Here is a 26,892-nt window from a genome sequence, read left to right as displayed (position 1 = left end):
AGGCAGCAGAGGCAGGGGGACTGAGGGTCTAAGGCCAGTCTGGGCTATACAGTGAGATCCTGTTTTGTACAAAAACAAAACCTTTTAAAACCAGTTTTGTGACAATTTAATAATTAGAGATTTGCTCATCTGTAAATGGAGTAGGATTCAAGCAGTATTATATACCATCCCATGGAAAGTCTCTATGAGCTGTATAGTAAGTGAAACTACTGGCTTCTGTTTACCAAACCATGCATGGTTTCTTGGCAGGCTGACCTTAGGCTCCTCCGGTCCCTGTGTGAGCACACACCTGACTTCTCCATCACAGGTGAGCCATTCTTCTCCATACCCAGCCTAGGCTCTTAGATGCATAAACACACCCTATTCCTCAGAGCATGCAATGGTGTCTCCACACAGAGAGCCTTCTGCCACTTAAAACACAAACTTCTTTGAGTCAATTATGCAGCTGTATAAAGTGATGAGCTGCCCTCACAGCCTGTGCCTGCAACCAAAGCTACGGTTCTTGCAGCCTGCTTGGATGGCAGCTTTGACATCTGTCTCCTTCCTTTGCCCACAATATCAAGTCTGTCATCAAGTTCGTCACTTCTTTACACTGTCGCTTTGGTGCTCTCAATTTTAAAGATAAGTCTTCTTTAGCGCTCATCCCATCCTCTGTTCAGGGCCTCTCCATCTCTTTGCCTCATTTCCATGACACCCAGTTCACTGCAGGCATGGACTCTATTCCCTTGGCTCCCTTCAGTTTGGCAATCGACTCTTGGTTTTGTCCTTCACATGTGACCTTGCTCTGTAGCTAGGAATAGTGTCAAACTCATGATTCTCCTGCTTCAGCCTCTCGAGAGCTGTGGTCATGGATGTACACCTCCACACCCAGGGACGGTTTCCATCCATTTTATTTCCCCCATGCAAATGGACCTCTTCCAGAAGCGGGTGCAGTATCATGTTTTCATTATTTTCATTAGCTCTCCCTGGACACTGAATTGTGCCTGGCACACAGAACAAACCAACTGAAGAAAGTATTCTCCTGAATGCCTGGCATGTGTTTTTCCTGGACTAATAAGAAAATGGGGGAAACTGAGCAGTGGTGGTGCACATCTTTCATCCCAGCACTCTGGAGGCCGAGCCAGGGAGATCTCTGAGTTTGAGGTCCAGTTTACAGAGCAAGTTCCAGGACAGTTAGGGCTATACAGGAAAATCCTATCTTGAGAAGCCAAAAAAAAAGTATAGCATTGACTTCATTTGACTTAAACAACTTTGTGAGATTCCTTCTCATTTACATAGAGCTTATATAAACTGAAACAAATTTGGAAAGCCACATGCATATAACCTTAAAATTCATTACTGAGAAGTTACCACGAAAACCGACTATTGGTAAAGCTAGGTGGTGAGTATCGTAGGCTCTTTATATTATTCCTTCTACTTCTGTGTATTTAAAACCTTCAGGGGCAAGAGGAGCAGGAGAAGGCAGAAATGCATGCTGGTAAGCTGCCCTCTGAAGAAGGATGGACCAGTAACACTATTAGCATAAAGGATGCATTTTAACTGGCGTTTGGTATTCTCAGTTATCTTACCCTCTAACAAGAGCTGCATAATCTATAAACCCGGCATAATAATTCTTATCATCTCTATATTTATACAAATGTCTGAAACTGAAACTGAAACTTTCAGTTCCTCCAATTTTTAATAATTCCATTTGTTTTTAAGGAAAAAAATAGAACATTCCAAAATCTGAAGCCCCAAAGTCTAGAGACTAACAATGAGAGAAAATAATGTGAATGTTTACTTACCATCTTAACATCATTCTCATGGTGGAAAATATATTCAAATAAGGCCTGGGAAGGGAAAATGTCAAAGTGCACTCAGTCTTACCTGAACAGTTATTGTCATATGAAAACTCAAAACTTAGTTGACTCAAAAGCCCAGGATATTCTAAAGTGGTAGAAACTGGCAAGTAATAAGTGTGACTGTCATTTGTCATAATAACCCATTCTAAAATTCTCTAACTCATAATGGACACTTTTTGTACACACAATAAACTGGGAAGTTCAAAGAGATGAACATTTTTTTCTTCGTGTTATATATACCATTTTATTAGAACAAGACACAATAAATTACTTTATTTCCTGAATATAATTGTCACCAATGTTTCACCAAATTTGCATACTCTAATTATAAAGATTATTACTTAATTTTGACACATGAGAAATTGGGTATTCCTTTTGAAGTGACATGGAATATAAATGTTAAGTAGGATTTTCTGCTTAATTTTTTTTTGTTTGATCGCTTGGCTTTGGTTTTTTCGAAACAAGTTTTTTCTGTGTAACCCTGTCTGTCCTAGCTTTGTAGACCAGGCTAGCCTTGAACCCAGAAATCTGCCTACCTCTGCCTCCCCAGTGCTGGCACATGCCACCAATGCCCAGATTACAGATTAAGTTTTCAAGCCATCCCCTCAGGTGTCTGTCTGTCTGTTTGTTTTTATTCACTTTTACATCTCGATCACAGCCCACATATCCTCCTTCCTGTGTGACTTATTCCAAGCTATTTCTCCCAAGGGATTTGGGGTTTTGTTTTATTTCATTTTTCTTTTAGGGGCTTGTGTATAAATACGTGGAAGCCAGTCAGAGGACAACATCAGCTACTGTTCCTAATCAAGCACATCCTTGTGTATGTGTTCCTGCATGGTGGTGGGGGCGAGACAGGGTGTGTTGGGGAGGGAATGTTTTGCACATGGAGGCCAGAGGAAAGCATCAGGAGTTCTACACTATCACTCTGTCTGTTCCTCTGAGCAGAGTCTCCTCTCCTTGAACTTGGGGCTCATGTTTTTCTTGACTAAGATGAAAGCCACCAAGCCCTAGCCACCCTCCTGTCCCCATGCACCTCAGAACGGCAGTTACATGTGTGAGTGGGACACCTAGCTTATTCTGCGGTGCTGGATCCAAACTCCACTCCTCATGGCTTGCAGCAAGTAGTCTTAGCCACTGTGCCATGTCTCCAGCCCACCTTGGTTTTTAGGACAGAGTCTCTCACAGGCCTGGGACTCACTGACTCATTAGGTGCTGGCCAGCCAGCCACATAGCCTAGTTTCATTTCTGTTGATGTGGCAATATATCCTAACAAAAAGCAAGTTAGGAAAGAAAGGCATTTATTTGACTTACATTTTCAGGTTAAGTGCATTATTGCAGCAAAGTGGGGGCATGAACTAAAAACATTGGATTCAAAATCAAGAGTGGAGAAAAAGATAAAACACATGGATCCTTGCTTGCTCTCAGCAAGCTATCTCCTCTCTTAAGATGTTGAGGACACTATGCCTAAGGAATGGTGCTGCCCATAATGGGCTGGTTGGGTCTTCCTACATCAATTAATAAGTCAAACAATCCCATAAAGATATGACCACAGTCAACCTGATCTAAATAATTCCTCATTACAACTCTCTTCTATGAGATTCTAAATTTTGCCTAGCTGATGATTAAAACTATCATACCACCATACCCAGTTTTTAAAAAACTTTATTTATTTATTTATTTATTTATTTATTTATTTATTTATTTATGTGTGCACAAATGCATGTCACAGCACAAATGAAAAGGTCAGAGGATAACCTAGGGAGTCAATTCTCTCCTTCTACCATGTAGGTCCAGAAAATTGAGTCCATGTCATCAGTGTTGCTGGCATGCAGCTGTTCCCACTGAGCCGTCTGACTGGTCCACAGTCAGCATTTTTATGTCATCCCTGGAAGCAAACTCAGACCGATGTCCTTGTGAAGCAAGCACTTTGCCAACTGAGCAGTGTCTCCTAAGGCCTCCCATGCCCTAGTTCTTCATATTGGAAAAGACCTGAACATCTTCCAATACATTTTTTTAAATTTCTCTAGGTTCCTTTTCTTCTTCCCACTCTCCTTGGCTCTGCTTCTTTATCCCTGCTCTCTCTGCCCCTAATTTTCTCTTTAATTTAAGGGAATACGCTGAGTGATGAGGATTATTAAGGTAGTTGCTATGTTGGCTGCTGTCTGGTTGAGTAATACTGAGAGCCTACTTAATTACTAACTAAGCATACATATATTTTTCACCCTTTTAACAGTCCTTAAATCACCCAAGAGTTGAAAATGATTTTTCTAGAAATAGTCCAAGCTGAAAAACAAACATATACACAAGCAGACAATGTCAAACTTCGTTCTACAAAGACGATACTGCCTCTCTGAGTTCTATGTTGTACAATTATTGTTGTTATCCGGGGGAAAGATTCCCTGTAATAATTATGTATGTACTCACTTCTGATCAACTGTACTTAATCCAAGACAAAGAGAATTGTTACATGTTACACTAACTGAAAGCTCGATTTACATGTTACACTAACTGAAAGCTCTTTACATGTTACACTAACTGAATTTCTTTACTTGTTACACTAACTAAAACCATCACATTATTTTGACATCTATCATTATTTGTATTATTACTTCGTAACTTAGAATCTTTGGAAGCACATACCTTTGCCAACTTAGGTTTCTGGGAATATTTTGTTAAATTCAGTCTAGATAAATTTATAAATGGTCCATCGGGACTTGTAAGCATGGAAGCCTGTAAGAGAAAAGAAAGAGAACAAGAAACTGAAAACCTTCTCTTGGAATATAGTTTCGTATGCATGAAGATTATAATGGATTATAGAAATTATAAAGCAACAAGAATTACTTCATAATTTCCATCTAATTTTCTACTACAATACTAGAGAAGCATAAAGTTACTTGGGTAATACGAGGTTCTGGGAAAGTTGACAGAACTTACAGTCCCCAGTCTGACGAATCTTCCAGATGAGCTAGTGATAGGTCGTGCTGTGTAGGCAGTTCTGGGTGTTCTGATGGCCTGTTCCATTGTACCTGGCCTTCCACTCTGCGTGCTGGGCCTAAGGAAACCTGTTATGGGTCTTCCAGCTTGAGTGATTGGCCTGTGGAGATCAACAGTTGTTATAAAACAAACAAGATCAATTAAGGCTATGGTCTGGTCAGGATTTGAAAACAGGAATGAAACTACAATACAGACCTGACAGCTTGAGTCGGTCCTCCTGTCTGGTTAGTGCCAGGGAGCTTCAAAGATGTGCCAGGGCCTACAAGATGGGATGATAATCAATTTATGTATTACTTATGAATCTTTAGAAACTCTCAGTAATCTAATTTTCAGACTTGTATCGGCCTGGGAAAGAAGACATCACTAATGGGAAACGCACTGAGGAAATGTGTCTGAGGCTCATCTTCAGTGAGGTTTTACTGCTCTGCTTTGTGGCGTGAACCTGGGAGAGTGGGGAGACTAAAGTCTCACGCACTAGCCAACTTTATTCAGAGCATCAGACAGTTTATACTCAGGATAAGAAGAATCACATGAGTAAAATGTTCAATCACAAGGCCAAGCTACGTGTGTTTCTCCTTAGAGGCATATAAATAACATCAGCTGACGCAGACTCACTCCTATCCGCTATCCCTGGGAGGAGCATGAAAACACATTCAAACAACAATGCTGTGTTTGAAGAAACTGAGGTCACAAGACTCTTGTCTTGTTTTCTTGGTGTTTTCTCACAAGCACTTGGAATTCTAACATGACTCCATTCTTGACTGTGATCCAGCAAGTGAGCACATATAATGTGATGTGTGCTATCTTCTTCACAGGGAGTCTATAAGGCACATTTAGTATCGTACAAGTCATTTATCAGAGGCTCAAGGAATTAAGTTAACAGGTCATCCTATTAGCAGAGCATGCATTAAGATTCAAAACTAGCACACCTTAAGAGTTTAAATCAATAGTTCTAGACCCAAAAGTTAATTATTTTTCATACAGATATCTCCAAGTAAAAGGTTATGTCTAGAATTTATATATTTTAGCAAGCCAACAAGGAAAGGAAGATCTTAACAACTAATAAATTGCCAGCAAGCCACCATATGTTATGGCCATTCTCTGATACCACTCATATCATGACCCTGACCTGGACTCTAAGGCAATCTCATTTGTGCTTATAAAAAATATAAAAAGGTATGTGCACACATATTCATCTCCCATGGTACATTCCTCCTTTAGCTGACTTACGTGGGACCTGAGCAATAGCATTTTCATCCAGAATCATTTCAGCAATTCCTTCCTGATCCACATCAATTTCATCTATGTACACCATCTCTGTCAGTGCCCGCGCTTTCAAAATCCAAGCCGCCTAAAAAGCATGGAAAAGCAAGATTCAGTCAAATAGTATTAGGGATCTTACATGGTTTACCAAGGCCAGACATGCTTGTTAGTATACTCTGAGTCTGCTTCAGGGCCCTGATGTCCGGGAAGTCCTCCCAGGTCTCCAACCCGCCGACATCCTCTCGACTTCCTTAGGGTCTTCCCTGTATGCTTCTGATCTTCTACACTTACCATGTTTGACAAAAACTGTGATCATCTTGGTATGTGTTAGCCCCCTGTTCCCCAGAATACAAGCATTTCAACCCTGTGCGCTCCTGAAATGTCTAGACCTTTAGTTTTTTTATACATAATTAGGAGTTCAGGAAATGTTGGTTGACTTAAGCTAAGATCCAATAGCTACGGTTTCTAAGGAGTTCCAGTCAGTACTCAAGCCCTGTAATTTTGTGGCATAGTCAGGAAAGAGGCTGCTGGAGAGAAAGGAGAAGGAAAGGTAATTAAAGAATCTAATCCAAAAGCATCGCTTTTGGATTTACTTTCCAGAATAAAAGCCAAGAGTGACGCGAGGCTTAGTGTCCCTCGCACGATCTGAGAAGAATACAGGTCTGGAAGTGGCAGCATAGATCTAACTCTACAGCCTACAAGGAACAGAGGCAGGGAAGTCTGGGGAGTGACCGAGGCTCTGTACACCAGGAGTCTGGGTATAAAGAAGGCTGACTGAAGCCAAGAAAAAGGTGAGAGCCAGAGAAAGTCTGCAAAGTCCTGACGCACACGGAACTTTATCCAATTGGTCTTTCTATTGAAGACCTCAGGCTAGCTCTGGGTAGGAAACAAGATCACAACATGGAGCCTAGCATCCCTGAACATGCCATCATCTAATGGATTAAATCACAAAGCACAGCAGTGTGTGCTAGAAAAAATAGGTTCGTTAGAACTGTTGAAAGAAGGGAAAAGAAATAAGGAAGGAGGGAGGGAAGGAGGGAAACAGAAAGAAAGGCCAGGACAGTGCTGCATGTCTACAAACCCAGCCCTTGTGAGCTCCCCTTGACTACACAGCAAGTTCAAGCCCGTAATACAAAATGTTGTCTCGAAACAACAATTATAGTAATACTAATAACGAAGGCTTCCGCTCTGTGGCCAGGAAAAACTGGCTCACAGTGTGTTTGGAAACTCACAATAAGTTGTTGCAATGCTGGAGAATTTGCCTAGACCAAGAGACCAGTCAGAGGGCACATGTGCCCAGTGAGATTTATGAATTTTGATTCTGATACCAAGGAGTCAATGAAGCCTATGGGTCATGATTTGGAATAACTTAAACATTTCTCAGCCAATCTGCCTCCCTTCCTTACCCACCCACCCCCACCCCCACCCCCACCCCCACCCCCACCCCCAGCATGTAGCCCAGAATGGCCTTGAACTCTAGGCCCCCTGATTTAGCCTTCTGGGTGCTGGAATTACAGGCATGTACACCATATTCATATTAAATCAAACTTGTTTTTATACTAGGTATTATTTACAGACTTAGCCATTAAACACCTATGAACATATTTTAACTAGTTTTGAGTTGTTACTATTTTACAGTCCACTCTGTTATGCTAGATATCTAGCTCCCTACTAACCTCTCAAGTGTTAAGAGGATGTAAATTTTCTATGCTGAGCTAATCAAACCTAGGGAAGCGAATCCATCATTCTCCCCTGCCCCCAATAAATAGATAAAGTACTTCAGAAGTCAGGTAGGAACATCTACCTTTTTATTCTCTATGAATTCAGTTTTTATAAAAGATCTGACCGTGTTGATTTTATGCCTCAGATTGCTTTTCATGTAGGACTACAAAAGTTTTTGGGAGTTTGCACCAGAAAAGCCATTGAGTTCTCAGAGGTTAGTGGGCCGTTCTGTGGAAGGCTGGACGATAATGTTGGATGAAATGCAGATAATGAAGGCCTGGCTTGTGAAATTTAAAGTGAAGTTTGGGTCAGTTCAAATATTCTTATCGAGGCTGTTTGAGTGATATATTTGGCTTCCGAATCTGTGGAATGGAAAACCTCATTTTAGTGGGACAGTATATGCTGGTCGTCTGAGGCTGAAAAATCAGTTGTGGTTAATATGAGAAGAACAGCATCATGGCAATGAAATCTTCTGAGACCCAGAAGCTGTGGTCCACGGAAGGCAAAGGCTGCATCCCAAGCTGGGAGCCAGACTCGGTGACGTGGAGCCTTACACATCGTCCTGGTTTTAAAGGCTTGAAGGGGTTATGGAGAGAATATGAGATTGGCACTGTATGGCAGGACTCGGGTCTCCCCGAGGAGAGGCCAGGAGAGGCTTTGTGAAGATGCAGCCTCAGTCTGCAGTGGAGGCCCCAGCATATTGCAGACCGTGGAGTAGAGCCTATTAAAAAAAGCTGTGTGTGCTAGTTAGTGGTGGCAAAGCTACAGAGGTGGGGTTGCCGAAGACCTCTGCAGCCCTGAAGATCATGAGTGAATTCTGGGTGATGGGCATTGAGTGCTTTATACCGTTGGGAGTTGGCTTTTACTTTAATCTGGTTGTTACTGTGTCCTGGTTCCTCCCTCTTAGAATAAGGAATAATCGTATGTTACAGTCAATAGACTTTGAAATTTTGAAAGAAATTGTAGAGACTTTGAAAGTGTTGAAAGTTTTAAAGTACCATGGTATTTTTAAAGTTAAGCTATGTTTTATATTGTGATATTAACATGAGATCTTGGGATAAACAAGAAAGACAAGTTATGGTTGGACATTGGTATGTTTGTGATTCAAGCTGACAAAGGGTGAACTGTGATGATTACTGGCCTACGGGCATGGGCATGTCTGGGGAGGCATTTTCTTGATTAATAATTAACCTGGGCACCTAGCACCCTATAAGCGGTGCCTTCCCTGGGCAGGTGGTCCTGGGCTGTATAAAAAGCAATTGAGCAAACCATGGAGAGCGAGCCAGCGAGCAGCATCCCTCCATGGCCTCTGCTTCAGATTCTGCCTGCAGGTTCCTGTCCTGAGTTCCTGCCTTGGTTTCCATCAACGATGAACTGTGAACCGAAAGTATAAGATGAAATAAGCCCTTTCCTCCCCAAGTTGATTTGGGTTATGGTATTTATCACAGCATCAGATACCAAACTAGAATACATACTCAAACCATTATTGGATTTAAAATTTCAGAAAAATTAATCTTCCTGATTTTTTTTTATGTCCTAACCAAAAAAATAAATAAATAAATAAAATAAAATAAAGTGACCTTGAAAATCGCATAACACTGCTTGATTATACAGCAGAGTATGTTCAAAAAATCACTCCTAGCAATGTGAACAGTTCTTGAGATTTTAATGAAAACAGCAGATGGGGCTTTGGCTTAAAAAAAATTTTTTTTTGGAAATAAGCCGAATATGTTTTATAGTCCTAAAATCCTCTGTATATTAAAAAAAAAAAAAAGGAAGCATGATCAAGCACACACACAGTAATCTCTAATTTTCCCTTAAATCTGAATAAAACTACAAATTTGTTTTATATGCTATGCCCAGCTTTTAAAAAAAGTTGCTTATATACATGACTATATTTGTATTACAAGTTCTATAAACAGTTTCTCCCTGTCTAAATGAGAGACCATTGTGCTGGCTTATTTCCCTGTGATTCTTTCTGAGATTCTTGGATAACTTCACACAACGCATGTTGACCATAGTCACTTTCTCTCAGACCCTCCTGACTTTGTGTTCTCTTCTCTTTTCCTCGTTCATGCTGCATGGGTCCCTCCACTGGAGCACAGCCAACCTGCCAGGGGCCACCTGTTCTATCCCTCTGCTGAGATGAGTTGCTAAAGCACTGGTCTTCAGGCACAGGACTGCCAGCTGACATCAAGAAAGTATTGGCTTATGTGTTCTACCTTTTACAAGGTGAACCCAATTTCACTTATGAAATAGAAATTCAACTAGCTGGAAAAAATGTGTCTTTACTATTCTCTTCTTAATGTAATAAGAATAAGTAATACACAGCCAACAGGTGAAAGCATGTTAGAAATAATTTTTGATTAATACAGTAAGTCAACCAAGAGAATAATCTTTCTGATATAGTTATAGTTATAAAACTGATAGTTATAGTTAAAAACCGATAGTGTTACTTGACAGTCTGCCTGTAAAGTGAAATTTTAGGCACAATATATTATGTTGTTATTATGAGGACTTTTTAGAGTTTGGTTATGAGTTATCTCCAAATGTTTGTGTATAGAAGTCTTCTCTCCAGCTAGTGGCACTATTAAGAGATGACCCCATCACAAGGGTACCAATCTCATCAATAGATTACTCCACAATGCCTTCATGGCTGGACTATTAGGAGGTGGGGGACAGATCTAGCTCATATTATTTGTGTCAAGTTGACAAGGGGTGGATTGTAGTGGCTATTCCTGGTTGTCAACTTGACTATATTTGGAATGAACTACAATCCAGAATTGGAAGGCTCACCAGTGAACCTAATTTGGAAGCTGGGAGATAGAAGTTTCTGGATCTTGGTATGGAGATCTTGAGACACAGTGGTGATTGAATCCAGAAGATTAAGACAGGGAGATCTCCGAGTCCAAGGTCATCTGGGATTAAAGGTGTGGTGGCACACACCTTTAATCAGGGCTACACCTTCTGCTGGGGACCATATAAGGACATTGGAAGAAGGGAGTTGGGCTCTCACTCTTTCGCCTTCTTGCGGTGTGGGACTCAGCAACTGCTAGATCCTTGGACTTCCATTCACAGCTACTACTGAACCATTGTTGGGATTTGGACTGCAGACTGTAAGTCATCAATAAATTCCTTTACTATATAGAGACTATCTGCAAGTTCTGTGACTCTAGAGAACCTTGACTAATACAGAAGTTGTATGAAGTTCAAATGACTCATTTACAGGCTACTGCTAGCACTGTATCTCATTTAGCAGGGTAAATGTGCGTAGCAATATCTAAGCTCTCTGATTTGCTACTATCTGTACCTCGTCTTTCTCCAGACTCAATAGGAACCTTCTGGACTAAGAACTTCTCTGGTTAGTTATTATCCTCTACAGCTAGGTCGTAAACCAAATCTCTACCGTTCCAGGGCTTCCGTCTGACTCAGTCTCTTTGTTTCTTATCTCTGTGTCATCGCTAACCAACTAGTTATGGAAATCTGTCCACTGTCCGTCTGTCCGTCCATCCGTCCCTCCATCCCTCCCTCCCTCCCTCCCTCCTTCACTGGGACAGCTTTGTCCTCCCTGTTTGAGCTACCAAGTCAGTTAGAAAGAAAGCAGTGTGGGACCAGTGTAGTCAAACACTCCTGCTGTCCAGCACAGTTTTGCAGATACTTCTGGCTCTGCTGACAGTCCGGCTCCCTCTAACGTCTGATACTGCCATGCTGTTTCTTCTTCTCCCCATCCTAGCCCATCTTGGCAATTGTTACTGAAGCCCCAAGCCTCAGTAAGCAGTTCACATTAGTTCTACAAGGCTAGTCATGTAGATAAAAGCTTTAGGAATATGAAAGTTTATTTATGCAATAAAGAACAGAACAGCTGGTAGATGCAGCTAAGTTTCTAATACTATGAGCGGATATGCAGCACATTTCCAATCTTCAGTAGCAAATAAGCAATAGCAACTAAGCTACTCTCTAAGCCATAGTTTGCAGCTAACGTTTTACCTGAGACACTGGCAAATCGGGAGCTGGTTCCTGGAAGGCGTTAAGAAGGTTGTAAACATTTTTAAGACATGCAATTTCTGAAGTCAAAAGTCTTAATGAGTATTATTCAACAAAAATCCAAATATTAAATGGATGTGTGCACATGTGTAGCGTATGCCAGGGTGTGCACAAGGTGAGCTCATTTTGCCTGTGTACATGGCGGGAAGAGAAAGGTCGTCTTTGAATATCTTCCTTAATCACTCTTCATCTACTTTTCGAGACAAGGTCTCTCACTCAACCTAGAGTTTGCAAGTCAGCTTGCAAACTTGGCTGGTCAACAAGCCCTGACATCCACCTGTCTCTGTCTCTGCTGGGGTTACCTGCACATACTGCCTCAGCAAGCCTTGAATGCATGAGGATCCGAATGCAGGTCTTCATGCTTGCACAGGGAGTACTCTAGCCATGTTCCTAGACCTGCAGAGAGTAGCTGCAATCCTCCAGAAGTGCCCTCAAAGGTTCATAAAAGGTAACACACACAGAAAAATGTTAGTTTCTGCTGTCAGAAAATTCTCCTTAATCTTATTCAGAGTACAAAAGAAAGGGTCTCTCAATAATTTGTTTAAAGAAGTGAAAACAAAGCCCATGAGATGATGGCTCAGTGTGTAAAGGCATTTGCCAATAAGCCATTTGGGATGGGGTCCAAGACTAAATACCAGAGGAAAAGGAGAAAGCCAGCTGAGCACTGCCATTGTCCTTTCTCTGATTCTTTAGTGCCACAGACTAACTCCTGCCAGCATATCTTCTCTGCCATGGTGGACTGCCTTCCTCTGAACCATGAACCAAAATGAACCATTGCCCCATTTAGTTGCTCCTGGTTAGTACTTGGTACCAGCAATGAGAGAAGCGACCACACAATCGGACAGAAGTTTCAATGACCCAAGAGCACTTTTCTTGTCAGCTTACTGGGAATTTAAGTTTTCCTAAACTCTAGAAATAACAAGGCAGGCTGAAGAGTAACTAACAATCAGATGAGAGGCGAGATGCTCATCTCAGTGGTCTGGTGCAGGCCAGCTATGCACCAGCACCCGGATTCCTGACGAGAACTTCAAGGAGTGAAGAACTAAATCAAGTTCAGAATAGCTACAGGGCAGGATCCATATAGCGCTGAATGGGAAAGACCAACAATGAGCAAGTGCGGACAATGTTTGACAAGGAGAAGCAAACAGAAGCTGAAACACAGTGCAAAAGCTGCATGCTTGTTATTCTCCCAACAGTAGTTAGATTCCTCCAGTGGCCCAAACAGGAGCCATCAATTCAAGCCTCATGGGGTTCTGCTCACTGATGAAGGACTTTGTGATCTCTCCGTCTTATTCCTCCAACCCTGGGAATGTATGTGTGCACGACTGTGCAGGTGATGAGCAGATAGGAATACAATAAAAAGGGCAGAGAAGAAAATGAGAGGCCTACAGAGAAGGGTGACAGAGAACAGGGGCTGGTTACATGAGTGGGAAATGTGGATTAAAAACAGAGGTGAGGCCTAAAACAGTGTGAGTCGGAGTTCATTCCACAGCCTGTTCCTGGCAGGCCTGGCGCCCGACAAGAAGCTACAAGCACTCTACAGGGGAAGCTACAAAATTAAATAAATCACAACATAATATGTTAGATGCTATACTCACAGACTCAGGTTGAGGGGAGAGGGTCATGCAGGAAACATGGGTATAAGAAGGGGGTCTGAGAAAGGGGAGGTTGTTCTGGAGCTTGTGAATGGCACAGATTCAATGTCATCCCACCACCCATTTTCCTGGACAAAGTCCTCACAAGTGCTTTCTAGATTACCCACAATCCTTTCAGAAAAATACGCGATGTTGGACTCTCACATGCAAATATCTCTAGGACAAAAGTGGTCAGAATCAAAATGAAGTTGCTTGTGTCGAGGTGTGACGGAAATCAGGCGGGGTGGGGGATCTTATGAGTATATACCTCATAATAAGAACAGTCGAAAAGACTGCTGGAACTATACCCTCAGACAACAGCCACTGAAATCTCACACAGAAAACTTCTATCTCTATTTCTATCCCTGGAATTCTCTACTCAATCTTGGACTAATACCACGTTTCTTACAGATCCTTGAATGACCTTGTTATTAATCCTGTGGCCAAGGATTACTGTTTCAAAATAACAGAGAAGAAAATGAGAGGCCTACAGAGAAGGGTGACAGAACATTTTGCCTTTTGCCCCATCCCATGGTTTCAATGTCACATGTGCTCTCCACTGCCATTCCCCTCGCTTACTCCCAAATAAATAATACATTTCTCTGAAGACTTCTTTCTGTGTATTTGGTTCGATATTAGCTAAATAGAAACAAGAGCTAATATTTTTGGTTATTAACTACATATAAGTGGATATATAGGTATAACCAACCATTTATGGGTATATGGGCACAGAGGTATATTACCATTTTCACTAAGTAAATACCATATTCACTAATTCTGTGGGGGCAGCATCTGAACCTGGACACGCTGAGGCACTATGCTGAGTGTGTGAGACTACAGCAAGGGAGGAAAACAAAGGATGCAGGAAGACAGGTGTGCTCATCTGGAGGCCTGGCAAGAGCATAGCCATAAAGGAAAATAATCTTTAATTTTAATTAAATATTTTAATTTAAAGTTAGGGCAATACTTTAATTTTAAAAAAAAAACACTGCAAGCTTTGACTTGGAGTCTCTCTAAATTACATTTTTGTGTTTTAAAAATTAATTGCTCTAGATAGGGACCTACACATTAGACTCACTTAGTCTGCTGAATTATTTCTCTGGGCAGCCACACAGATGGGTAGAAAATACCAGACCTTGCTCTAGAGTCAGAAGCCCTGGACTTGCTCCTAAAGAAATGATTCGTGTGCAGAATCCTGAGCAAACAGGTTGTGCAGCCTTTCCTACTGTATCAGAGAAAAGGAATAATGCTGCTTTCAGGGGTAGTTTTGGGGTTAATCATAAGACCTTGCCCTCTTTGGAGCTCTGTGAGATATAAGGTCACCAAAGGATAAGCTTAGCACACAAGTGCCAACTGACCTCCAGGTCCCTTTTAGGATTCAGTGCTGGCTCCAGGCTCTAAAGGATCAAACTCATACTCTCTTCTGTACCTCCCTTCAAAGCACATAAGAGGACTCAGACAAGGAGAGCCACTGTCCAGACCCAGCAGTGCTCTTCAGAGTCAACTCCAACTCCAGCAGTTTGCCTCTGTGATAGTTTAAATTGGTGATCAACTTGACAGGATCACCTTGGAGACACATTCTCTGGACATGTCCATGAGCAATTTTCTGAATTAGATAAATTGAGGTGGAGAAGTCTCATCCTAAATATGGTTGGCTCCATGGGCTGGGATCCCAGACTGCACACAAAGATGATGGCTGGCTGACAGTCAGTGAGCATTACTACTTTCTGCTTTCTCACTTAAGAAGCAATGTGACTGGTTAGCCTCCTTCCCCAGCTGCCATGCTCTCCTGACCACAGTGGACTGTGTTCCCTGCAACTGTAAGCCAAGATAAACACTTCCTTCTTTAAAATTGCTTATCAGGCATTTTGGTCACAGCAACAAGAAGAGTTTCTAACACAGCCTCTTTCCTTCCTCCCACGGGGATAAGTTCTCTTAAGCTGCTGCTATTACTTCAGGGAACTGATTCTCCAGAGACTTCTGAACACAACTTCCTAATTATCACCAACATTTACTCTGGCTAATGAGCCTCCCTAGATCTAAAACTGCAGCACTGTTATTTGGAATTTAGTAATTGCAGGAAGGAGAAGCCTGTGGGAGGACCAAGATGGGTGGGTTTCAAAAGGTTAGGAGGTCAACATAAAGCAGCCACCAAGCAATACAATCTGTGTAATTTGGCAGGACTGAAATCCATGCAACAAGGTGCCTGACAGTGTACAGACAGAACCAAAGGATGAAATCTTGCTAAGTCTCCATGGCCCCAAAGAGGAAACAAATTAGGTAATTGGATAGAAAGACATATGGGGGGGGGCGTGTATCAGCAAATCCTTGTCTGAAGCAACCACTACACTCCCATTAAGGGCAACTCACTCACTATCTTTCATCTGAGCCAGTGGCTTTGAGCCTAATCTCCACCTTCAAGCCATTCACCTTCCTCTCTGTGACATCAGGGCAGGAGAGGAGACAGTGAAGTAGAAAACCCTCTTCCGTCCTTCTAATAACACACCAAAATACAACCCCCTTCAGACCCTACCCAGCTCATGAAGATGCGGTGGCTTCTTTAGAAGCCCCATGTTGGATGAAATGTGAGCTACACACTCAGCACTGTTTTGAAAGCCATTAATCTGACATATGGACTGCAAAGAATAGTAATCAGATTGAGCAACTAATCAGGATGATCAGCATGAGCCAGGGAAGCCAGTCCTCTCTCTAGGTCACAGGACTCTGTGGAGGATGGCTTTATGTCTCCTCCATTTACATCAAATTGTTTCTTGTCACTTTTTTAGTCACAATTTAAAAGGGGGGGGGAAGAGAATGCTTCTCTCTGTATTGTTCATTCCTAATACTTTTTTCAAAAGGAAGTTAAGTATAATAAATGATCCCATTGTTTCTCTGCCTTTACTCTTAATAGATTCAACCTCAATATCCTCCAAGCTCAGGGACCCCGCCTTCTATCTGTCTCTGACTGTTAATCACACTGAGTCTGGGAAAAGAACTCACAAGTCCCAGGTGGTAGTGGTGCAAGTCTTTAATCCTAGCACCTGGGAAGCAGAAGCAGAGAACTCTGTGAGTTCAAGGCCATCCTGGTCTACAGAGTGAGTTCTGGGAGACCAAACTACTATTTTTAAAAACAAAGGTTCTAACTTTGTCAGGCAGGAGCCAGAATGAACCTATGTGACACACAGAAGAAACATTTGTATTTCTTTGTTCCACTATGCATCAGTCCAACAATGTTCCAAAGAAACTCACTCACATTAAAATCACCTTGGTAGCCCAGGAGTCCTTTAAGAAGAAGGAACCAAAACTGAAAGTGTGGCTTGTGGGCAAGCCTGTAGCTCTTTATTATTATTATTATTATTATTATTATTATTATTATTATTAAATGATTGATGTGGAGGGCGCGCATCACTGCGGGCATTGTTAACTTTGGGCAGGTGGTTCTGGCGTGTATCAGAAAGCAGGCTAACAGAGCCACGAGGAGGAACAAGCCAATGAGCAGCACTTCTCCATGGCCTCTGCTCAGTTCCTGCCTTCAGTTCCTGCCTTGGCTTCCCCTCATGGACTATAAATGTGAGTCAAATAAACCCATTCCACCCCAGTTTTGCTGTAGTTGTTGTTGTTGTTTGCCACAGTGTTTTTTAATCATAGCCATAAAAACCCTAAGACATATTTACTCAAACTGAATATAACTCCTTATTTATCATATCAAGAAATAAGTAATAAGGACAGCCCTTCTTGTATTAAAAAGCACATACCTCATTACGAATCTTACCACAAACTCAGAAGAAACAGAGTGAAAAAACCAGCTAGACCCAGTAAGATCTCTTTCCATGATGCTCTTAAGCATGCTAATCCCTCTGCAGTGCCAACAGCAGTATTCCCCTGTGGGATGCCGAGTCTGCTTTATGGATCCTCATTATCCAAACCACACAGTCACTCAAACACACACACAAAACCAACCAACGAAACAAACAAACAAAACTCAGTAAAAAGGTATAAATCTTCCAATAAGACAGAGGTAAGGCATAATAATGGGATCAATACAAGAGACCACATTAAAGACCCATTTATGTTATTTAGCTGAAAAGATGGAGCTGTAAACAAAACACTTAATTTGTTTTCTCATTTTTCCAGGAAAAATAACTATCACTCTTTCTTAACCATAATAAAAGCACTGCTTCTTTTCCCAGTAGTTTTTCAAAATGGTATCTTCACCAAATAATGGAGGGAATTTTTCCACCTGTTTCCTTTCCAGGTCAAACAAGTTTTATTAGTTGGCTAAATAAGAATTTGAACCCAACCACACAAATGTGTTAAAATCCTACACCAGCTAATACCTTTCAGGTAGATAGACGGGACATATATACTGGGAAAAGCTCAGAAGTAGTTTTTGACAAGTTTCCTGGCAGCCCAATGAGCTAGCTAGCCTTGTATCTTTTGGACACATTTCAGAGTCCTGGATCTGTAAGATGAGGGAAACATCACCAGCGCCTATAGTAGTTGAGGATAAACGAGATAACACAATCAAATTCTCTGAACCAAGTCTGTTATTTTTGTTACCTACTTTACAAGGTTATTCTAAGCACTAGAAAAATATTTACTTCCTATGACTTATGTTTGGGAAGTCATCCATAGTCTATAAAAGGTGACTGAAATGAACACAAAAAGCCCTCATCATAAAACCTAGCACAAATAAAATCTCAACTCACAAGTGTGATACTTGGTCTCAAGACCATAGGGGCTTGCCCAGTGGTAAGAACGCTTTTACTAGCAGTATCTCCTCTGGATAACAAGAAAAATAATTGACCTTTGGCCTGGGGAAAAAAATATCAGTACTCGAGTAAGTTTCTAAGCTGGTAAATCAGTATTATTTTCTTCTGAACTATTCAGAGCCTTTGGGGTCACATTTTGGATATCTAAGAAGGGAGTATACAAGGCTGCAGGAGTGGTGGAGCAGCTGAGACAGGGTCCTTCCAGCCTCCATCTGCACCCAGGAGCTGGAGCAGTTCTGCAGCCATCTGTGCATGGGTCCTGCCAAGGGAGAGCTGGTCTCCCAGGAATGTTGACACAAGCTTACAGGCCCACAGGAGGGACAAGTTCAAACCAGAGACAGCTGAACCAACTAACACCAGAGATAACCAGATGATGAAAGGCAAGCGCAAGAACCTTACCAACAGAAACCAAGGCTATGCGGCATCATCAGAACCCAGTTCTCTCACAACAGCAAGTCCTGGATACCCCAACACACCAGAAAAGCAAGATTCACATTTAAAATTACATCTCATGGTGCTGATAGAGGACTTTAAAAAGGACATAAATAACTCCCTTATGAAATACAGGAGAAGACAGGTAAACAGGTAGAAGCCCTTAAGGAGGAAACACAAAAATCCCTTAAAGAATTACAAACAAACAAACAAACAAAAAACCCCACAACCAAACAAGTGAAAGAATTAAACAAAACCATCTAGGATATAAAATGAAAATAGAAACAATAAAGAAATCACAAAAAGAGACAACCCTGGAGTTAGAAAACCTAGGAAAGAGATCAGGAGTCATAAATGCAAGCATCACCAACAGAATACAAGAGATAGAAGAGAGAATCTCAGGGAAAGAAGAACCATAGAAAACATTGACAAAACAGTTAAAGAAAATGCAAAATGCAAAAATCTCCTAACCCAAAACATCCAGGAAATCTAGATCCACAATGAGAAGACCAAACCTAAGAATAATAGATATAGAAGAGAGTGAAGATTCCCAACTTAAAGGGCCAGTAAATATCTTCAACAAACTTATAGAAAACTTCCCTAACCTAAAGAAAGAGATGCCCATGAACATACAAGAAGCCTAGAGAACTCCAAATAGACTGGACCAGAAAATAAATTCTTCCTAACACATAATAATCAAACACCAAATGCACTAAACAAAGAAAACATATTAAAAGCAGTAAGGGAAAAAGGTCAAGTAACATATAAAGGCGAACATATCAGAATTACACCATACTTCTCACCAGAGACTATGAAGGCCAGAAGATCCTGAGCAGATGTCATACAGACCCTAAGAGAACACAAATGCCAGCCCAGGCTACTATATGCAGCAAAACTCTCAAATATCATAGATGGAGAAACCAAAATATTCCATGACAAAAACAAATTTACACGATATCTTTCCACAAATCCAATCCCTTCAAAGGATAATAAATGGGAAACTCCAACACAAGGAGGAAAACTATACCATAGAAATAGCAAGAAAATAATCTTCTTTTAACAAACCAAAAAGAAGATAGCCACAAAAACATAATTCCACCTCTAACCACAAAAATAACAGGGAGCAACAATTACTTTTCCTTAATATCTCCTAATATCAATGGACTCAATTCCCCAATAAAAAGACACAGACTAACAGACCTACATAAACAGGACTCAACATTTTGCTGCATACAGGAAACCCACCTCAGTGACAAAAACAGACACTATCTCAGAGTAAAAAGATGGAAAACAATTTTCCAAGCAAATGGTCCCAAGAAACAAGCTGGAGTAGCCATTCTAATATCAAATAAAATCGACTTTCAACCTAAAGTTATCAAAAAAGATGAGTAGGGACACTTCATACTATCAAAGGTAAAAACTACCAAGGTGAACTCTCAATTCTCAACATCTATGCTCCAAATGCAAGGGCACCCACATTGATAAAAGAAATTTTGCTAAAGGTCAAAGGATACATTGCACCTCACACAATAATAATGGGGGACTTCAACACCCCACTGTCATCAATGGACAGATCATGGAAACAGAAACTAAACAGAGACAGAGCGAAACTAACAGAAGTTATGAAACAAATGGATTTAACAGATATCTATAGAATATTTTATCCTAAAACAAAAGAATATACCTTCTTCTCAGCACCTCATGGTACCGTCTCCAAAACTGATTATATGATTGGTCACAAAACAGTTCTCAACAGATATAAGAAGATTGAAATAATCCCATGTATCCTATCAGATCATCACAGACTAAGGCTGATCTTCAATAGGAACAAAAAGAATAGAAAACCCACATACACGTGGAAAGTGAACAACACTCTACTCAATGATAACTTGATCAAGGAAGAAATAAAGAAAGAAACTAAAGACTATTTAGAATTTAATGAAAATGAAGCCACAACATAACCAAACTTATGGGTCACAATGAAAGCAATGCGAAGAGGAAAACTCAAAGCTCTGAGTGCTGCCAAAAAGAAACTGGAGAAAGCATACACTAGCAGCTTGAGAGGACAACTGAAACCTTTAGAACAACGAGAAGCAAATAGACCCAAGAGGGGTAGAAGGCAGGAAATAATCAAACTCAGGGCTGAAATCAACCAAGTAGAAACAGAAAGAAACATACAAAGAATCAATCAAACCAAGAGCTGGTTCTTTGAGAAAATCAGCAAGATAGATAAACCCTTAGCCAAACTAAACAGAGGGCACAGAGACAGTATCCAAATCAACAAAATCAGAAATCAAAAGGGAGATACAACAACAGAAACTGCAGAAATCCAAAAAAAATCATCAGATCCTACTACAAGAGCCTAAATTCAACAAAACTGGAAAATCTGAATGAACTGGACAATTTTCTAGACAGATACCAGGTACCAAAGTTAAATCAGGATCACATAAACAATCTAAACAGTCCCATAACCCCTAAAGAAATAGAAGCAGCCATTAATAGTCTCCAAAAAACAAACAAACAAACAGGACCAGATGGGTTTAGTGCAGAGTTCTATCAGACCTTCAAAGAAGACCTAATATCAATACTCTTCAAATTATTCCACAAAATAGAAACAGAAGGAACACTACCCAATTCGTTCTATGAAGCCACAATTACTCTGATACCTAAACCACACAAAGATCCAACAAAGAAAGAGATCAATTTCCCTTATGAATATCAATGCAAAAATACTCAATAAAATTCTCGCAAACTGAATCCAAGAACACATCAACACAATCATCCATCATGATCAAGTAGGTTTCATCCCAGGGATGCTGGGATGGTTTAATATACAGAAATCTAGCAATGTAATCCACTATATAAACAAACTCAAAGACAAAAACCACATGATCATTTCATTAGATACTGAGAAAGCATTTGACAAAATCCAACACCCCTTCATGATAAAAGTCTTGGAAAGATCAGGAATTCAAGTCTCTTACCTAAACATAGTAAAAACAATATACAGCAAACCAGTAGCCAACATCAAACTAAATGGAGAGAAACTTGAAGAAATCCCACTAAAATCAGGGACTAGACAAGGCTGCCCACTCTTTCCCTACTTGTTCAATATAGTACTCAAAGTCCTAGCCAGAACAATTAGAAAACAAAAGGAGGTCAGAGGGATACAAATTGGGAAGGAAAAAGTCAAAATATCACTATTTGCAGATAATATGATGGTATTCTTACGTGACCCCAGAAATTCCACCAGAGAACTCCGAAACCTGATAAACAACTTCAGCCAAGTGGCTGGATATAAAATTAACCCAAACAAATCAGTGGCCTTCTCTACTCAAAGGATAAACAGGCTGAGAAAGAGATTAGAGAAACAACACCTTTCACAATAGACACAAATAATATAAAATATCTTGGTGCGACTATAACTAAGGAAGTGAAAGATCTGTATGACAAGAACTTCAAGTCTCTGAAGAAAGAAATCAAAGAATATCTCAGAAGATGNAAAGATCTCCCATGCTCATGGATTGGTAGGATTAATATAGTAAAAATGGCCATCTTGCTGAAAGCAATCTATAGATTCAATGCAATCCCCAACAAAATTCCAACCCAATTCTTCACCAAGTTAGAAAGAGCAATTTCCAAACTCAAATAGAATAACAAAAATCCCAGAATAGTGCAAACTATTCTCAACAATAAACGAACTTCTGGGGGAATCACCATGCCTGACCTCAAGCTGTACTACAGAGCAATCATGATTTAAAAAATGCATAGTACTGGTACAGTGACAGGCAAGTAGATCAATGGAATAGAATTGAAGACTCAGACATGAACTCACAGACCTATGGTCACTTGATCTTTGACAAAAGAGTTAAAACCATCCAGTGGAAAAAAGACAGCATTTTCAACAAATAGTGATGGTTCAACTGGCAGTTAGCATGTAGAAGAATGCAAACCGGTCCATTCTTACCTCCTTGTACAAAGTTCAAGTCCAAATGTATCAAGGACCTCCACATAAAAATCAGATACCCTGAAACTAATAGAAAAGAAAGTGTGGGAGAACCTCAAGAACATGAGCAAAGGGGAAATTTTCCTGAACAGAACACAAATAGCTTGTGCTCTAAGATCAAGAATTGACAAATGGGACTTCATAAAATTGCAAAACTCCTGTAAGGCAAAGGACATTGTCAATAGGACAAAACGGCAACCAACGGATTGGGTAAAGATCTTTACCAACCCTACATCCAATAGAGGGCTAATATACAATATATACAAAGAACTCAAACAGTTAGATTCCAGAGAACCAAATAACTCTATTAAAAAATGGGTACAAAGCTAAACAAACAATTTTCAGCTGAGGAATACCAAATGGCTGAGAAGCACCTAAAGAAATGTTCAGCATCCTTAGTCATCAGGGAAATGCAAATCAAAACAACCCTGAGATTCCACCTCACACCAGTCAGAATGGATAAGATAAAAAACTCAAGTGACAGCAGATGCTGGTGAGGATGTAGAGAAAGGGGAACACTCCTCCGTTGCTGCTGGGGTTGCAAGCTGGTACCACTCTGAAAATCAGTTTGGCAGATCCTCAGAAAAGTGGACATAGTACTACCTGAGGACCCAGATATACCACTCCTGGGCACATACCCAGCAGATGCTCCAACATGTAATAAGGACACATACTCCACTATGTTCATAGCAGCCTTATTTATAATAGCCAGAAGCTGGAAAGAACCTGGATGTCAGGGCTGGCGAGATTGCTCAGCAGGTAAGAGCACTGACTGCTCTTTGGAAGGTCCTGAGTTCAAATCCCAGCAACCATATGGTGGCTCACAACCACCCGTAGGAAGATCTGACACCCTCTTCTAGTGTGTCTGAAGTCAGCTACAGTGTACTTATATATAATAATAAATAAATATTTGGGTCGGAGCAAGCAAGAACTGAGCAAACTGGGCTGACCTGAGCAAGCAGGGTTTATTGGAGCAAGCAGAGGTCCTAAAATTGAATTCCCAACAACCACATGAAGGCTCACGACCTACAGCTACAGTGTACTCACATACACAAAATAAGATAAATAAATCTTAAAAAAAAACAAACATATCCTTCAACAAAGGGATGGATACAGAAAATGTGGTACATTTACACAAGGTAGTACTACTCAGCTATTAAAAACGATGAACTCATAAAGTTCTTAGGAAATGGATGGAACTAGAAAATATCATCCTAAATGAGGTAACCCAATCACAAAAGAACACATATGGTATGCACTCACTGATAAATGGATATTAACCCAGAAGTTCTGAATATACAAGATACAATTCACAGATCACATGAAGCTGAAGAAGGAAGACCACAGTGTGGATACTTTGGTCCTTCTTAGAAAGGGGATCAAATGCCCCTGGGAGGAAATATAGAGACAAAGTTTAGGGCAGAAACTGAAGGAAAGACCATCCAGTGACTGTCCCACCTGGGGATCCATCCCACATATAGTTACCAAACCCAGACCCTATTGTGGATGCCAACAAATGCTTGCTGACAAGAGCCTGATACAGCTGTCTCCTGAGAGGCTCTATTAGTGCCTGACAAATACGGAAGTGGGTGCTCACAGCCATCCATTGGACTGAGCACAAGGTTCCCAATGGAGGAACTAGAGAAAGTACCCATGGAGCTGAAGGGGGTCACAGCCCCATAGGAAGAACAACAATATCAACCAACTAGACACCCCCCCCTCAGAGCTCCCCGCAGAGCTTCAGTCGCATATGTAGCAGAAGATTGCCTTGTTGGACATCAATGAGAGGAGAGGCCCTTGGTCTAGTGAAGGCTCGATGAGCCAGTGTAGGGGAATGCCAGGACAGGGAAGTGGGAGTGGGTAGGTCAGTGAGCAGGGGGAGGAGGGACGGGTTAGGGAGGTTTTTGGAGGGGAAATGAGGAAAGGGGATAAAATTTGAGATGTAAATAAAGAAAATATCTAATTAAAAAAAGGAAGAAAAAAAAGAAGTGTTCAGCAATTTAAGAGATATATGTTACTTGATATTATTTCTTCGGAATTTCTTCAATGTTCTCAATGCATTTGTGGTCAAATAAATCTGTGAATAAAAGGGGGGGGAGTATACATTTCCTTCTGGCATTTAATGAGGAAACTTCCAGTGAGCAACTCTTGGGAATCCTGTTCTGGGGAAAAGATCCCAACTCAATGAAAACAACACATAATGTTCTTGAGAACCACTGAGTCTAGAACAATGTCTGGTACATCAGAAGGTCTTAACAAACTTCCCTTGTAACAATGGTAAAGAGATTTTATACTGCCTTGTTGTTCCAAAACAAGCTGGATTGTGCTGGAAATGTCTTTAGCAGCTTTTGTAGGACCAATGTACCAAGCAACACTCTGGGGGGCGGGGGGGGGGAGAATCTTCATCTACAGAGACACAGTCCTTTAATGAGCATGAATAATAGCAACACTTCTAGAATCACCACCAATAGAGTCTGTTCTGCAGGACACCTATGACCATTTGAGCATCCTCCATCCGTTTGCTCAGAGAGCGGCAGAGGCCAGGAACAACCCTCACACTCAGGCACCTGCTTTTCCAACTCCCCCTTTCTTTCCTAACAACTCCAAGACAACACCACTCGAGGGAAAGCAGGAAAGCCAGGGTCTGTACAGGTACAATACATTCTGCATGTACCTGAAGCACTGCCAAACTGCCACAACTCTGCTCTTAAGTCTCCCGTTTTTCTTCTTCTCTCTTCCAGGGGCTTTTTGTTCGATAATAATGTTCATGATACCTCCCCCATTCATTATTGCCCTTCGCATTCATTATACACAATAATGCTTATTTATTAAGCCCCCCCCCCCCTTTAAAGACAGGTTCTCCTTTAGCTCACCAGGCTGGCCTTGAACTCTCTACTTAGCTGAGCATGGCTTTGAACTACTGATCCTCTTGCTGTACAGGAGTACACCTTCAATGTTGAACTGTTAAATTTCCTTCTAATCAAGGCTATCATTTCTTTTTCTGTCATATCTTTCCCTCCTACAAGAAAAGTTTCTCTTGCCCAGGTAGTTTCTTTAAAAATAAATATATCCTTCCCTCCTCTACATTCTCATTCCTCTATCTTGCCTCCAGTTGAATTCATGACTCAGAAACAAAAGCTCCTTCACACTTGGACAGAGGTCTAAAAATATGGTAGATTGCGTGCTACACTAGCTGAACCAAAAGACAACTGTGTTTAAAGGAGGCTGCATCTCAAATCTTTGTTCACATATATTTTTCCTTTTTAGAAATTAACGAAGAGTGTGACCAGTGAATGACCAATGAACTATCAAAGCCCCTCACAAACTTAACAGAGACCCTTTAAATGTAACTAATTCTGGAAAAGGTGTGCTGAAGTTTATAGCAGGAGATGTCAAAGCACAGAACTCAGGATCCCTAGGGGATGCAAAGGGCAGGGTCCCACTGTCCAGGATTCCAGAGTGTCTCGCTCCAGGTGCCTTTGTGGATTACACAGGCAACTTCGTCTTGGGCCCTCCTCCCGGGCCTCCCTCGGGGGACAGAGGGATCCCGCCCAGAGCCCAAGGCCTCAGCAAAGAGGATCCACAGACTGCCTGGGGCCGGCAGGTACCTGGTCATAAGGGGACTTCTCCAGCATCTGCGTGCATAGATCGGCGCAGAGCTGGAACTTCCTGCGTCTAAAATAGCTCCAGGCCCGGAGCAGTGGCTCCATCTCTGAGCCCATGGTGTCCGGGACAGCGCTCTTGGAACCCAGAGGTCCTGTGCCCAGAGCCCGGCCCGGGGAGGGCGGGTTCCGGGAGCGGCGAGCGGGAGGCGTCGGGCTCTGCCAAGCAACGCGCAGCGGCGGGGCCTGGCTAAGGAGGTGTCCGCAGCGTGCCTGAAAACAGGGGACGGGAAAGCCGCTGAGAGCCGATCACAGCCAGAGAGTTTGCAAAGAATTGCTGGCAAAAAAAAGTGTGTTTTTAAAGACAATAGATTAAATTAACTTTGAAAAGCCACCATGCCTTTAAAGTAAACAGGTAGTAACTTAGACACCTCGGATAGGGTCCTTCATGCTAACGAGAGATGCAGTTGCCTAGCAACCGTCTGGTTGCTTACTCTGTAAGTGCAAAAAAACCACCTAAATTGACCCGGGTTGTGTCTCCTGTCTCATTACACCACCCCACCACCATCCCTCTCGCGCATT

At 41.4% G+C, this 26,892-nt stretch overlaps 1 protein-coding gene across 1 annotated transcript in view; it reads right to left on the bottom strand.

Annotated features, from left to right (window-relative positions):
• Ttc8 (tetratricopeptide repeat domain 8) overlaps positions 1-26,528 on the bottom strand; it is a 59,878-nt gene extending 33,350 nt beyond the window's left edge. Inside the window, exons 1-6 of the mRNA XM_021201841.2 lie at positions 26,317-26,528; positions 6,066-6,186; positions 5,031-5,094; positions 4,776-4,935; positions 4,482-4,571; positions 1,785-1,829 (exon numbers count right to left, since the gene is read on the bottom strand). Of these exons, the coding sequence (XP_021057500.1) occupies positions 1,785-1,829; positions 4,482-4,571; positions 4,776-4,935; positions 5,031-5,094; positions 6,066-6,186; positions 26,317-26,430 (594 nt within the window). The 5' untranslated portion in view covers positions 26,431-26,528. The remainder of the gene's footprint in view (positions 1-1,784; positions 1,830-4,481; positions 4,572-4,775; positions 4,936-5,030; positions 5,095-6,065; positions 6,187-26,316) is intronic.
• Positions 26,529-26,892: the final 364 nt, after the last annotated feature.

This window comes from Mus pahari, chromosome 7 (genome assembly GCF_900095145.1).
Source record: "Mus pahari chromosome 7, PAHARI_EIJ_v1.1, whole genome shotgun sequence".
In the NCBI taxonomy this organism is placed as follows: domain Eukaryota; kingdom Metazoa; phylum Chordata; class Mammalia; order Rodentia; family Muridae; genus Mus; species Mus pahari.
Note: the sequence above shows the minus strand (reverse complement) of the source record. Positions and strands in the feature narration are given on the sequence as shown.